The sequence below is a fragment of the Morone saxatilis genome, unplaced genomic scaffold, assembly GCF_004916995.1.
Source record: "Morone saxatilis isolate NCDOM2014 unplaced genomic scaffold, NCSU_SB_2.0 Contig24, whole genome shotgun sequence".
NCBI classification, from domain to species: Eukaryota; Metazoa; Chordata; class Actinopteri; family Moronidae; genus Morone; species Morone saxatilis.
The window spans coordinates 6,369,277-6,385,876 of NW_023339807.1; the positions used below are offsets into that span (position 1 = coordinate 6,369,277).

The 16,600-nt window shown below is 40.3% G+C and overlaps 1 protein-coding gene across 1 annotated transcript in view; it reads left to right on the top strand.

Annotated features, from left to right (window-relative positions):
• LOC118336383 (plectin-like) overlaps nt 1-9,435 on the top strand; it is a 73,769-nt gene extending 64,334 nt beyond the window's left edge. The window contains 3 exon segments of the mRNA XM_035673019.1: nt 1,041-8,124; nt 8,340-8,441; nt 8,613-9,435. Of these exon segments, the coding sequence (XP_035528912.1) occupies nt 1,041-7,196 (6,156 nt within the window). The 3' untranslated portion in view covers nt 7,197-8,124; nt 8,340-8,441; nt 8,613-9,435.
• Nucleotides 9,436-16,600: the final 7,165 nt, after the last annotated feature.

The following is a 16,600-nucleotide window of genomic DNA, read 5'->3' on the forward strand; positions in this document are numbered from 1 at the left end:
AGTACAGGGTTAGTGAACAGGGAATATTCTATTAGAATACTATTAGAATACACAGGTCTAAGTTGAAAAAGAGTAGAGTATTTTCTTTAATGTTTAACTCTTGGAAGGTACCTTCCAAGAGTCCATGCAAATTGTTTATCATACAGATCTGAGGATGTCATTGATTTTTCGTAACTGAAATGTAAGATGTCTATGCATAGTGCCGTAATTTGTACAAATGTCCAAGGTCCTCGTAATTCTATTTCAGTCTAGTGTGACCTCTTGATAAGAAGAGCCACCATTAAGTTCTTACAAATAGGAGTGTATCATTTTGGACTGGTTTAACTTAGTTTTACAGCCACATTATATGAGGGTTACAGTCCACTCTAAGTAGTAGTAGTAGTAGTAGTAGTAGTAGTAGTAGTAGTAGCTGAACGTTGTCATTTTAATTTTCTTTTGTAATCAATTTTCAGAGTGAAGAGATTGAATTGTGTGTACATTTCACATATGTTTACATATTATTATATATTATTTATGTATTATTAGATGATCATTAACTCCAAAAAGGCGATAATGGTTCCCTTACAGACAATATTTTGTCTAAATTCTTGTAGGCAGGGCAATATTCACATCAAAATGTATGTTAAAATTTTAAAAAGTTTGTTCAGTTTATTCAAGTCATTTCTTATTTTTATTTTTTAGGAAATTCCAGAACAACCACACAAAAAAAAACACCAATTCAAGGAATTTTCTGTCCTGAAAACTGTAACAAGGATGCTAGGGAAAGACTACATTTATTTTAAAGAAATATATTCTGAACTATCATCCTCTCAAAAAATAGCAGAAAACCACACATATAACTTCCCTAAGGGATTGTTTTTATCTCCATACAGTATGCATAAGCATAGTGCATTGTACAAATTGTAGCCATTATAAATGAAACAAAATAAACAATTTAAATTCAAAACATAACATTGTTACATAAACAAAATATGTAAAGAATATATGCCTCACCAATGTACCTATTGTAACTTGTGTTTTTCATTTTATTTTTCTGTTAGATGGCTGATGCACAGCAGAAACAAATTGAACATGAGAAGACTGTGCTCCAGCAGACATTCCTGACAGAAAAGGAGATGCTGTTGAAAAAGGAGAAGCTAATTGAAGATGAGAAAAAAAGGCTCGAGAGCCAGTTTGAAGAGGAAGTCAAAAAGGCCAAAGCTCTCAAAGATGAACAGGAACGCCAGAGACAGCAGATGGAGAATGAGAAGAAGAAACTCCAGGCTACCATGGATGCGGCCCTCAGCAAACAAAAGGAGGCTGAGAAAGAGATGGAGAACAAGCAAAAAGAAATGAAAGAACTGGAAAAAAAGAGACTAGAGCAGGAAAGAATTCTTGCAGAAGAAAACCAGAAATTGCGTGAGAAACTACAACAGCTTGAAGAAGCAAAGCCAGACAAAGAGCTCATCCATGTAACAATGGTCAAGACAACAAAGGGAGTTTACAATGGCCAAAATGCCGGTGATGTGGTAGACAGTGTAGAGAAGAGACCAGATCCCTTGTCTTTTGATGGCATACGTGAAAAGGTACCTGCAAGCAGACTTCACGACCTTGGTCTTTTACCCAAGAAGGAGTTTGACAAGCTGAAAAATGGCAAAACTACTGTGCAAGAGCTTGGTGAGACTGAAAATCTAAAAATAACTCTCAAAGGAAAGAACGGCATTGCTGGTGTTTTGACACCATCTAATCAAAAAATGTCAATCTATCAAGCATCAAAAGACAAGAAGATTACTCCAGGCACAGCCCTAATCCTTCTTGAAGCCCAGGCAGCCACAGGTTACATGTTAGACCCTATTAAGAACCAGAAACTTTCTGTTAATGAGGCTGTCAAGGAAGGGTTGATTGGCCCTGAACTGCACAACAAAATGCTTTCAGCTGAGAGAGCAGTTGTTGGCTACAAGGATCCATACACTGGTGGGAAGATCTCTGTCTTTGAAGCTATGAAGAAGGGTCTAATAGAACATGATCACGCAATCAGAGTCCTTGAGGCTCAGCATGCAACAGGTGGCATCATCGACCCTATCAATAGTCACCGTGTACCCAATGAAATAGCCTGTAAACAGGGACAATATGATGTTGAAATGAACAAGATTATGGAGAACCCCTCAGATGACACAAAGGGATACTTTGACCCCAGCACTCAGGAACCTTTGACATATTCTGAGCTAATGGCGAGATGCACAACTGACTCTGACAATGGTCTGATACTCCTTCCAATCACAGACAAAGCTGCACAGTGCTCAAGTATATACACAGAGGAGGAGACCAAGGATGTGTTCAGCAAAACAACTGTGTCTGTGCCATTTGGAAGATTCAAGGGAAAGACTGTCACCATTTGGGAAATAATCAATTCTGAGTACTTCACTGAGGACCAGAAGAAGGACCTTCTGCGTCAGTACAAGACAGGCAAAATCACAATTGAAAAAATCATTAAGATTGTGATTACTGTGGCAGAGGAGAAAGAGAAGAAGATGGAAATTACCTTTGATGGTCTGAGAGCACCTGTCCCTGCCACTGAGCTAATGGAATCTAAAATCATTGATAAAGACCTGTACAACAAATTGCACAAGGGCAATAAAACAGTCAAAGAGGTGTCTGAAATGGAGCCTGTCCACAAAGCACTGAAGGGTACAAATTGCATTGCAGGTGTAGTTATTGACTCATCCAAGGAGACAATGTCCTTCTATCAAGCTATGAAGAAAGACATGATGAGGGCAGGGCTTGCTTTGAACATGCTTGAAGCCCAAGCAGGAACAGGCTATTTGGTTGACCCTGTTCATAATCAGAAGTACACTGTTGATGAAGCTGTCAAAGCAGGTGTTGTTGGTCCTGAGCTGCATGAAAAACTCCTGTCTGCCGAGCGGGCTGTTACAGGTTACAAAGATCCTTACACTGGAAAGACTGTATCTCTGTTCCAGGCGATGAAAAAAGATCTCATACCTAAAGAACAAGGGATTCGACTGCTTGATGCCCAAATGACCACTGGTGGCATTATTGATCCAGTAAAGAGCCATCACATTCCTCATGATGTGGCCTGCAAGAGAAATTATTTTGATGATGAAATGAAGCAGATTCTCAGCAGCCCCACTGATGAAACTAAATGCTTCTTTGACCCCAATACAAAAGAAACTGTCACATACTCACAGCTCTTTAAGAGATGTGTCACTGACAAGAAAACTGGTCTCCCACTTTTGCCTCTTTCTGATGAAGCAATCAATGCAAAGGAGGAACTAACGTACACTGAAGTCCAGACAAAAGAGGCTATGACTCAGGCAACTGTGGAGCTTGAATCTGGGCCATTTAAGGGCAGGAAGATGACCATCTGGGAAATCATCAACTCTGAATATCTCACTGAGGAACAAAGGCTTGACCTGCTCCGACAGTTTAGGTCAGGAAAGGTTACAATTGAAAAGATAATCAAGATTGTTATCACAATTGTAGATGAGAAAGAGGCCAAGAAGCAAGAGCAGTCTAGCTTCAAGGGACTCAGGGCTCCTGTCCCAGCACGTTCTCTGTATGATTCCAAAATCATTGACAAACCAACCTTTGACCTTCTCCAACAAGGAAAAACAACACCTAAACAGGTCAGTCAGAATCCCAATGTCAATAAATACCTCCAGGGCTCTGATAGCATCGCTGGCATCTATCTGGGGCCAACAAAAGAGACAATAAGCATCTATCAGGCTATGAAGAAAAAGCTCCTTAGACACAACACAGGTCTTTCACTTCTTGAGGCCCAGGCTGCCACTGGGTTCATTGTAGATCCAGTGAGGAACCAGTGTGTGTCAGTGGATGAGGCAGTGAAGTCAGGCCTTGTCGGTCCAGAGCTCCATGAAAAACTCCTCTCTGCAGAAAAAGCTGTCACTGGTTATAAAGATCCATTCACAGGCAACAAAATCTCCCTCTTTGAAGCAATGCAAAAAGATCTCATCTTGAAAGAGCATGCCATGCCACTGTTAGAAGCACAGATGGTTAGTGGAGGAATCATTGACCCTGTCAACAGCCACCGTGTCCCAGCTGATGTTGCATATCAGAAGAACATTTTCAGCAAAGACACTGCCAAGACACTATCTGAACCATCTGATGATAACAAGGCTTTCTCAGATCCAGAAACTGATGAGAGTGTTACCTACAGTCAGCTTAAAAACAAGTGTCAAAGAGATCCAGAGACAGGCCTGTACATCCTCCCACTCTCTAAGCCTCAGTCTCCAACTGTTGTGGAGAAGACATACCTCTACACAGAGGAACAAACACAGAGTGATCTGACCAACACCCAAATTGACATTCCAATTGAGGGCCTTGCTGATAAATCAATGAACCTCTGGGATATCATGAACTCGAATTTGCTTCCAGAGCAGGAGAGGCAGAAGCTCATGGATGAATATCGCTCTGGTAAAATCACCAAAGAACGGATGATCATCATTATTATTGAGATCATGGAGCAGAGAGAGATCATCAGAAATGATAATCCACTGTCATATATGACTATAAGGAGAAGGATAACTATTGAGGAGCTCTACAACGCCCGCATCATTGACTTGGAGACATACAACCTCCTTAAACAGGGAAAGAGGGACATCCGTGACATAATGGAGTTGACCAGTGTGAAACAATATCTCTATGGCACAGGCTGTGTTGCTGGAATCACAACTGACTCAAGCTCCAAGATCAGCATATATCAAGGAATGAAGAGAGGTTTCATTAAACCAGAAGTAGCCCTCAGTCTCCTAGAAGCACAAGCTGCTACAGGATTCATTGTTGATCCAGTTAAAAATGAAACACTCACGGTTGACGAAGCGGTTCGTAAGGGTGTTGTCGGTCCTGAAATCCATGATAAGCTTCTTTCAGCTGAGAGAGCAGTCACAGGATACAAAGATCCATACAGTGGTAAAATTATATCTCTTTTCCAGGCCATGAAAAAGGATCTTGTTCCAGAGGATTATGCTCTGAAGATGTTAGAAGCACAAACTGCCACGGGTGGTATTATTGATCCTGAATTCCAGTTCCACCTGCCAGCAGACATTGCCATGCAAAGAGGTTACATAAACAAGGAAACCAATGAAAGGCTGACTGACAGTGTTAAAGGATTTGTTGACCCTGTCACTGAAGAGAGCCTGTCATATGCACAGCTGCTCAAGAGATGCAAGTTAGATGGTGGCTTACGCCTACTCTCCCTGGGTGACAAGAGGCTGATGTTCAAGGGTCTGAGGAAACAGATCACAATGGAAGAGTTGCTCCGTTCACAAATTATCGACCAGCAGACTGTCACTGCACTGAATGAAGGTCTTATTACAGTGGAGGAGGTTAGTGATAGACTGTCAAGGTACCTGGAGGGCACAAGCTGTATTGCTGGTGTATTTTTAGAATCCACAAAGGAGCGTCTATCAATTTACCAGGCCATGAAGAAGAACATGATTAGGCCAGGCACTGCATTTGAACTCCTTGAGGCCCAGGCATCCACAGGGTATGTCATTGATCCAATCAAAAACCTCAAACTGACTGTCAATGAAGCAGTGAGAATGGGAATTGTTGGACCTGAATTCAAAGACAAGCTGCTCTCTGCTGAGCGTGCAGTGACAGGATATAGAGATCCTTATTCAGGCAAAACTATCTCCCTGTTCCAGGCCATGAAAAAAGGGCTCATCCTGAAAGATCATGGTATCCGTCTCCTGGAAGCCCAGATTGCCACTGGTGGAATCATTGACCCAGAGGAAAGTCACCGTCTGCCAGTTGAGGTAGCCTACAAACGTGGCTTCTTCGATGAGGAAATGAATGAGATCCTGACAGATCCATCTGATGACACCAAAGGCTTCTTCGATCCTAACACTGAGGAAAACCTCACCTACCTCGGGCTCATGGAGAGGTGCATCACTGATCCTGACACCGGCCTGGTGCTCCTGTTACTGAAAGAAAAGAAGAGAGAAAGGAAGACCTCCTCCAAATCCTCAGTTCGTAAGCGCAGAGTTGTCATCGTAGACCCTGAGACAGGCAAAGAAATGACTGTCTATGAGGCCTACAGGAAGGGGCTCATTGACCACCAGACCTACTTGGAGCTTGCTGAGCAGGAGTGTGAATGGGAAGAGATCACAATGACCTCCTCTGATGGTACTGTCAAATCTGTTATCATCGACAGAAGGTCAGGAAGACAGTATGATGTTGACGATGCTCTTTCTCGTGGCCTCATTGACCAGAATGCTCTTGATACATATAGAGCTGGAAACCTGTCCATTACTGAATTTGCTGACATGCTTTCTGGAAACATGGGAGGCTTCCGGTCTCGCTCATCTTCCTTTGGTTCCACCACTGGTTCCACCTACTCCTCTCCTATGAGCCCCATACCCTCCATTAAACCGCCTGCAGTCATATGGAATGACCCATCAGAGGAGACTGGCCCCGTAGCTGGAATCTTAGACATAGACACACTGGAGAAAGTGTCTATCACTGAGGCCATTCATAGAAACCTGGTAGACAACATCACAGGACAAAGATTGTTGGAGGCCCAAGCTTGCACAGGAGGAATAATTGACCCCACAACTGGAGAGAGATTCTCAGTCACTGATGCTACAGAAAAAGGCCTTGTAGACAAAATCATGGTTGATCGCCTCAACCTGGCTCAAAAAGCATTCAATGGATTTGAAGACCCCAGAACTAAAGTGAAGATGTCTGCCTCCCAGGCTCTGAAGAAGGGCTGGTTGTATTATGAGGCTGGACAGCGTTTCCTTGAGGTCCAATATTTGACTGGTGGACTTATTGAACCTGATGTTGAAGGCAGAGTGGCACTAGATGAATCCATCAAGAAGGGCACCATCGATGCCCGCACTGCCCAGAAACTGAGAGATGTCAATGCTTATTCTAAATATCTAACATGTCCAAAAACCAAACTAAAGATCTCCTTCAAAGATGCCATGGACAAAAGCATGGTCGAGGAAGGATCTAGCCTAAGGCTTCTGGAGGCCTCCTCTCAGTCCAGCAAAGGCCTCTACAGTCCATACAATGTCAGTGGCCCAGGATCTGCTTATGGCTCCCGGACTGGCTCAAGGACGGGATCCCGAACAGGCTCCAGGAGAGGCAGCATTGATGCTGGCTCTGGCTTCAGCATGAACTTCTCATCCTCCTCCTTCACATCCTCTTCAACTGGCTACAGCCGCAGATTCTGATTAGCTAATTCTCTTACTAACAACTTGTGACTAAGAACCAACAATATTAATGCACTTTACAGTTGCATTTCTCACAGGAAAAAAAAAAGTTACAGTAACAAAGAAAATATAATTTATTTATTCTGCCAAGCATATGGTCACATCATAAGAGTAGTCACAAAATGTTGATTAGGCTATGGATTTTGTTTTCATATATAACAGATGTGCCTCATATATTGAGACATAACCAAGCATTGCTAGATATTATTTTTCTTTAGCACTGATTACCAAGTCAGTTTATATTTTTCAAAGCAAAGCATGACATTTCTGCTGTTTCTTAAGTGATTTTATAGTTTTCATCTTACACCTGTTAAAAAGTTGTATACTTGTGCTTTCTGAAACTAATATATACTGTATGTACGTCAAACAGAAATATTTTTCCAGTATTCCTTGTTTCTTTTGAAATTCAAGAATATTTGTCTATTTTTTATCTTTTTCGACAGTACTACTTAATGAGATACTGTATGTCAAATTAGTTCTAATGTTTTTAACAGATGCTAAAATACATTGATGCCTTCAAATCTCTGAATGTTTGTATAGAGTATGGACAGATTTTGTGTTAATGTTAAATGTTGTCTAACTATACCCAGTAAGAATACACCAATGAGACACTACAAAATAAGACACAACAGGAATACAACACTGAAAAAAAAGTGCCAGAATTAAAATTATTCAGACTGTTCGGAAAACCAGTTTCACATCTGTCATTACTCATTTATATTCTGTGGATTTTTGCATCCTTTGACTTCATTACACCATTGTTTTACACACTCCAAGTTTTGGATTCTTTATATTCACCATCAATCAAGTGTTCCTGGTAAATCCCAAGATGATGTCAGACCTTACCCTGCTCTCCCATACAGATCTGCCTCCTGTTATTTTGGTTCTTGTAAGTTGAAATGAGTTTTCTTATGTTTGTTTTCCCTTTGTTTACTTTGTCTGTTTTCTCCAGTTGATTTTGACCACATCTCAGAGCCTAGATTATGCCATTTATTTATGCCATTTCTTCCCTATCATGCATACTGTCATGGTGATATCACTTGTGAACTATTTCTATTCCGAACTCTCATTACTGTGTTTTTTTTATCCTGTTGTGTTTGACAGCTGCCTCAGTTCCTCAGAATCCAGCATATGAGCACTGGAGCATGCGATCCCCTCAACTTGGATGGATTTGTGAGTCCATGTCATCCTCACACAGTTACACAGGTACAGCATATAAACAAATATGAAAACATACCATTTTCATTCCATTTGCGAAAGATGAAGCTAAGTTTTATCAGGATTTGTTTTGCAATTTTTATTTAATTTCTGTTTTTGCTCGCTGTATGGTTTGGTTTACTTTGATTTCCATTCATAGTTATTTTCTTTTGTTTCTAGATCTGCCATTGAGTATGTCCTTTCTTCCATTGCACATCACATTTGAAGAAAGCTGAGGCTGAATCAACCTGACACTATCTTGGGATGCCTTTCTAGGAACACTCTTCATTCATGACCCTTTTCATATATTTATTACTTGAATGCTAATAGTGATATTTATGTTGTCATATTCATATTCACATTTGTTTGGAGAACTCCCCCAAAGCATTAACACTTCTTTGGGGGTGCATGCTTATTCATTCATTAACATTGGGATTACCTAGTGATAGTACAGCACATCTTCAAGTATATTTTTGTATTATCTCTCTCTGTAAATTCAGTCCAACCAAAGTGCTAATAAGATACATTTGGAGAATTGACATATTTGATACAGCACTACAATGCATGAATGTATGTATTATATCAAATTAACTCATTTCAGTTGACAGTTCGCCACAGAGAACCTTAGCAAACTGAAAAACAGCTTGAAGCTTTATTTTGCTTATAGTTATTTTTCCACATCAAACATTTTTTGTTATGTATCTCTTAAGTGTTTTATATGTGTAAATCCCTTTTTTTTTCTCTTTGTTTTCATCAAGTTTTTGATATATTATGAATTTTCCTTGCATGTTTGACTAACTTTACAAAGAATATTTGGGAAAAATGTTAGACAATTGCAGATGTAACTGCTGATTTTAATTTTAGCAATATATAAATTCACAAACTAACTGGTTCGTTTTGCTTATGGGGCAGATTTTTTGCTTTGAATGATATGGTGAGTGGATTCTGTTATATGTTAAATGAACATAACACTATGTTGTAAATAAATATGCTCTGAAGAGGCCTTCTTGTCATACATCAATATCCATGCATCTGACGCTATCAACTGTTTTTTTCAGTGCTCCTGTCTTAAAGGTCCAGCATATAACATGTACAAGGTTCTATTGGCAGAAATAGAATATAATATTCAAAGTTGTGTTTTCCTGTTTTTGCATCTTTTTTTCCCTTCGCAATTGGAAGGGGAGGGTGAAGCACCGACGTTGTTACACCACTAGATGTCACTAAACCCTACACACTGGACCTTTAAGTTACATTGGAACACAAATGACACAATAGAAAATCACAAGTAATCACAAGAAGTACTTCACATAGTGCCTATGTTTTATCCCTCCAAGTGGAAGCACCTATTAGAGCACAACAATTCTAAACCTGCTAGTTCTGTATGTTAATATATAAGAAATATGAAAAAAGTAATAACTTGGTGTTTCTTACACATCATTTATATGGAGGGTAATGTTAATATTGTTGCAGTGGACCAGTAAAAGCATGATTTTCCAGTGTTTGCTTTTTTACCACTGCACACAAAGTCAATTTTATCTTTAAATGGTTATAAGAGGGAAAACAAATGCATTGATATTTTGCGCAAGGTCTCTGCTGATTAACCCATTGGCTTCCCAGTGGTAATAATCTTTCCCCTGGAAAATGCAGTAGACCACATGAGGGCAGTGTTAGACTGACCTACACTCATCCCCAAGAGAGCAACAGTGAATCAGATGAAATGCAGCCTAATAAACACAGTCTAAAAGCATGTTATGAACCCACTGAGGTCTATGTTTACAGTAATGAGGAGGTATTTGTCAAATCTATGAGGGCATGTCTAGATTTTAAAAAAGTACATTATTATACAATAGTACTGCGTGCATAATACCTGTTTTAGCTCCCCACAAAATGAGTTTCCCCCCCAGAAATGTGTTTTGATGAGGGTGTCCAAGACCTTGAAACAACATTTAGATCATCATTGGAAATCACCTCTTCATTGAACACCCATGACATGCATGTGGATTTACACCCAATCCCCTTATACCAGATGTAAACATATTTTGCTCTACTGTATGTGCCAACATTAGCCACTGGGTTTGATGGAGGAGCCTGCCAACAGAAGAAACGGGGCATTCACCTCCCAGAATTCTTCACTAAGCTCCCTTGACTACTCTGATCTGACCCTTTCCCTCCCAGCTCTCCCTGTATCAGAGGCTGGAGGCAGGGAGGTAAGAACAAAGAGCAACACATCATCACATCCCGTATACAGTAATGAACTGTTGAGTGTCAGCTCAAGCAGCTGGAAATGCTATAAAAAATAAGTTAAACCCAAGGACTGGTGCAAGGGTCATTTTGTATATATTTTTCCCCCAATGGTCTCTTGCAGGATAAAGCGAGTGCTTTGGTTGGATCACCAACACCCACATCACAGGATCAGAGATATGGGTATGCTAATGTATAAGATTCATTCTTCTCAGCACAGTGCCACAATAATAGCTAACTTGAGTCCTTGATTAACTTACACATTATGACATCTGTGTAAGTTAAATAATTAACATTTAAGAAATAATAAATTATGAGTTCAGATTATGTCTCATATAAGCACCAACAGCTTATCACATACTTTTGAATTTAACTTATTTTATAGTTGAAGCAAATCCTTGTGAGAAATGCTTGATTAAAAGTGGCCAGTGAACAGTCAACAAACCAAAACACACAGCCTGTGACGGCAGTTGGTCAATTGTATCAGCTTTATAGACCAGTGCATCTGCACTTGCCAGCAAAGAGACTGAATTGTGAAGATAGCACACAGTGTAAAACATCTAATTGAAACATACTGAAACAAGAAGACTAAAGTTCCAGCCCAACAGACAGAGAGAGAGCAGATGCCTCCCTAATGAGATCTTTTTTTCTGAGCCCTGGTTATATTGTCCTTTGATGAGAATAATAATTCTTAAAGGCTTGGTTTTACCTCTTTCTGCTGTAGTCCAGGTCACGACTTTGCTTAATGCTGTTTATGATATGACAGAACAAACCAAGAGCTTGAGACTGTACAAAAATATATCTATTAACAAATAAATAATAAGGCGATAATTAACATTTGTTTGGCTCGATTTAGATGATCCTTTTATGTGCGTGTGCTCCATTTCCCTGACTATATGTTGAAGATATGCAATTGTAAAATATGATCAATATAACATCTTACACTTTCTGCTCTCTGTTTTAGGAGGGACGAGGAGGACTTGAGTCAATGGCAGTGTGAGTTTAGGGGTCAGATCAGAGCACTGAGGCAGTGGCTGAAAAGCATGGAGATGAGGCTGCCCCCTCTGGACCCCAGGGTTAGTTGGGATTAATGTCGGTCTGCCTTCTGTTGTCTCTCCACCTTTCACTCTATATCTTTCACCACACCCATGTTACAGTTGTCAAAAGCACCCGTGCATGTGTGTCATCTGATTCTCTAGCTGTGATGACAGCATGCTTTTTCCCCATTGGTTATATTTCAAGTTACTGAATATTATCAGGCACTGGGCACTTCAGTCTAAAACCATCAGAATTTCTCAAACAAAGGTACAAAGGGGGTTTCACATGCAAAGAAATCCATCCGTCATGTCTCTGCTCTTTCTCACTCTCCTTCATTTTGCATGTGCAACAACTGCAGTTGTTCTGAAGGCTACAAAGACACTTGTGGGGCCCTATATTGTTGTCACACTGAAAAAACAATGCAACAGCACTTCAATATTATCAAGTAACAGGACTCAACTGTAGAGATTAGTAAGAGACTAAGATGAATGCTAATGTTAGCATGCTAACATGGTCACAATGAGAATTCTAATGCTAAGCAGGTCTTATGTCAGTGTGTTAGCAAGCTAGCATTTGCAAATTAGCATTACACACAAAGCACAACTGAGGCTGATGGGGAAGTCAGTAGTTTTGCAGGCATTTCATTATAAACCAAAGTACTGGAAAATGTCAATTTTGAAGATGCATTCAAAACTGCAAATGTCAACCTCATGGTGGCGGCGCTATTTTAAATGTCAAGTTTTCACCAAATTCAGCGGGTTTCATCCTCTGAGGACCATAGATCATCAGTCATTTCATAGTTGTTAAGATATTCCTATCTGGACTGGACAGGCAGTCCTACATCGCCATCCCTACAGCCACATTGCTAGCATTACTAAAATAACCCAGGAGGGTTACAATGATGAGGTGAGAGGGGGAACGAACAAACCGAAAATAAAGATGTTTTATGGCCTTTTTAAATTATTCTTGCAGTCAACTTTAAAATGGATGTGAGCCTGAAGTGGCCCGAAAATGATGCAGCAAACGTGGCCCTCTTAAAACATATTTGAGCCACTTTTGGTTTATTTGGTTCAGTCTTGCTCACATGCGGCCATTCTGTGATCTGTTTGTGGCCCAAATCTGGCAAACAGGAGCAGACGGTCCTAGTGCCATCATTCCACACGGTATGTGGGCCAGATCTGGGCCACAGCAATTTTTCTATCTGAATACAATGTAGGGCATGTTGTTTAAGTAGCATATTTTAACTCTATTACTTGCAATTACTATATCTGTAAAAAATAATTATTAACCATAAAATTGTAATTGTTCTTATTGTTTTCTGATGTTTTCCTAGGATATTTTCTGTTTCCGTTCAATTTTCCCCATGATGCATCTTGTAACTACAGAATCTTATTGCATTACCTACTACAACATCCCTATGGAGATCGATGCAGACTCATCTTATCTCAGTTTAGTAGTACAACTGGCACCTGTAAACAATATGTTGGTAAGAGAGCAAGTGAAACCAAGAAAGAGGAGGAAAATGAACCAATGAGTCATGCTGGTCAGTACACTAACACTTTAATTAATTGAGCATTGCAAAAAAGAGGAAGGGGATTGTGGAGGTTTTTCAATGCCCAACATACTCACACGGACACTGAGGTGGTCCTCCTCCACTCCTGCGGGGAGACTTCTTTAGGCCACAGGGGGACCGAGGGGCTGTGGAATCAGGCTCCATTGTGCCTGGCCCGGACAGCCAGGCTGGAGAAGTGCTTGGCACTGGAGGCCCTCTGCACACATGAGCGCACATACTGAAAAGACATTAGACTCAGATGGGAGGAAGAGGCAAGGGGGCAGAAAAAAAGAAAAGCAGGATCTTTATGGTAAGAGCACTCTGATCTGACTATTGAGGCATTTATTGAACACCAACTGTAGATTTTGTCATGCGGCCATTTGTACCAATATTTGTACAAAGATTTGTCAGTCAAGGCGGCAACCAGAAACTGTTACTGCTTGGATTGAAAAAGCTCTAAATGACGAACTTAAATGGCAAACAAAGTACTGGTGTTCACTGCAGGTCAGCAGGGTTGCTAACAAGCTAAGCTTAGCCCTAGCATTGCTACCTTTTCTCCTATCAGTATAAGTGGCCATTAAACCTGTTGGGCTTAGGTTCCTCCCATCAAGTCTAATTCAACCAATCAGATCACATCCATCTCCAAAGCATTTCTAAAACTCTAGCAATATTCAATCAGCAAAATGAATTTGCATAATGGGACAATGAAACTAACATCTTATCTTACAGGGGATTGTGCATTGACGCTGAAAGAATGAATTCAGCCTTTAGATAAGAAACATTTTCATTGAGCTTGATCTATTGTGCAGCACCAACTGAAAGCCTTTCTAGCACAAAACATTAACATGATGCAGCTCCCTGGAGCAGCAAGATGGTGAGGTAATAATTTATTTGATTATTCTTAGTGAAGGGTGACTGCAACAGCTTCAATGAGCTGTGAATCAGTTCCACAAAAGGATCAAGAGTGCTTGATGTTTTTATTGTTATAGTAAAAATTGGTTTTGGTTGATTTAGTTATATGGTCCATTGAAGTAAATGTGTTACATTGTCCTGACTGAATGTTTGAGCCATTAATTGATTGTGTGGTTAAAAAGGGCCAAGGGACAAAATACGATCTGTGCTTGAACCCGTATGACCTTTGAAGAAGCTCATGGATTAGCATCTCGGGCAGAGTTTTTAAAAAGGAACATTCTTCAACAGAAGAACTTCTTAGTTAAAAATTCTTTTTACATGCTACATTTTGTCTATGTTTCCTTGGGGACTCATGTGTAAGATGCACAGGCATGTCTTATCACGTCACGAAAGCTTTAATGCTTTGGAGAGCCCTAGTCTGACCCCCAATGAGAGTGTGTGAAATAAAGGGGTGTCTTTTTATCTCTACCATGCCTTTATCATGCCGCATCCGACCACAGACCTTTGTCATGGTAATGCTGTTAGTCTGCTGCACTGCTGGTTTCAGTCTGGGCCTGAGGGACTCGTTAGTTAGCAGCATGAATGAGGACATCCCTCAGCAGCCCCCAATATACAGACCCCTCTACAATGCACAGGAGAGAGACACGCACCTGCTCCTTAAACACAAGGCATGCACTGGCACATCTTAAACTGTTTTTCCCATGAACACTGGGATGCATATGAGCCTCAAATTGGAGGTTGTCAAGCATGAATATAATAAGCATTTCACATGGAAATACCATTCAGTTTGTGAATGCCGACCTTATGGACCAGGAAACCTTGAATATGAAAATGCATTAATAGACCAAGAAATCAAGGAGCGAATCATCAGTTCACTTAATGTGCATGTTTGCCAAAGGCCATGCATAATTTGCTACAAAATATAGCTATATATTAGCTTATACTAACAAAATTTAAAGATACGGTACATCAGATCATCACCCGGATGGTACAAATAACATTTTCTATCACTTTTTCTTTAATTTGATATCACAGTAGCAATTCCACAAGGTCCATTAAATAGCTACTCTGGAGCTTTTGATCGTTCTCAGCAGTTGCCCAGATGTCGTGGAATTGTAGATGTTCAGATTTCCAGTCCTCTGAGCACTTTAAGGATTTCTTGAAAGAGGGATGTTTAAGATTTTTATGTTTAAGATCGTATGATACAGTCAAAATCTCCAAAACAGCTACTGAACGGATATTGTAGTGTAGTTTTGAAATAGTCCAGTAAATTGAATATCTTACAAATCAATGTATTTCATTTTGATTCAAATATTATGTATTTATAATATTTTGGCCAATATTCCAATCCCCTGGTCATCCACGGCCAACCTGCAGTGGCTCTATGCCCCACAGTTGGAGAACCGCTGGCCTAATACAACCAGAGATGAAAATCAATTGATAAATGTAAAGGAAAATGGTTTACATCTCCAGCTTTTGCCACTCCAAGTGGTAGTAATACAAATTCTAAGAATATAAAAAATTCACAAGATCACTATTTCTATATTTGTAACAATGCCCACTGTTATTGATTAATTAAATGTGATTTTACACACAATAAATGATACTCCTGTGTGGAATAAGATCCGGTTATAAATGGGGATACATCAGACATCAGAGTACCACTAATGTCAGTAATAATGTCAGTGTTTTCTAGTCATGAGAGACAGTATGGACATGAAATCCTTACGCAGCTGAGTGATGGTGAAATTAGAAGCCTTTCATAGGAATTTTAACTTTCTGTTTACGCTGTGTCTCAACATCATGTCACTGACAAGTCCAAACGTCATCTCTTCACTTTGACAGTCAGGTTAAGGTCAGAAGTTCTTCTTTCTGCTTCCCCTGCCCCCTCTGCTGATGAGCCTCCTCTGGATAAAGGCTGTCTGTGTCTTAAAGGTCTCTGGTTTCCCTGGGCCTGTGGCAGATGCTGCATCCCAAATAAGCCTTGTACACACAACTTACAAACAGGCCCAGGAAAAGGGGTGAGAGATCACAGCTTATTATCCTCTCCTCTCTGTTTCTGACAGCCAGCAAACAGCATCCTTGCTCTCTGGCGCTGTCATAACCTTTAAAACAGGAGGCTTGTTTTCATTGCTGTGAATCACCTACAGGACAAATGAATAATGAAGGGTGCTCGGATGGCGCTAAAGTAAGCTTGTTTATCCTACAGTCTCAAGTTGAGATGAAATGTCACATCCGATTCACTGTGTTTCACTTGCTTGGTGTGTCAAATTGATTTTCATCTTACAGCACTTTAGGTTATCTCAGGGTTAATGGCAATGTGGGGCCTCTTCCTTTATTGCCCGTGCCTTCCTGTGCTCAATGAAAGAAGTGGACTTGTGTGTAAATCCTCTCTTCCTGGGAGCAATTGAATCAAACACGGAGC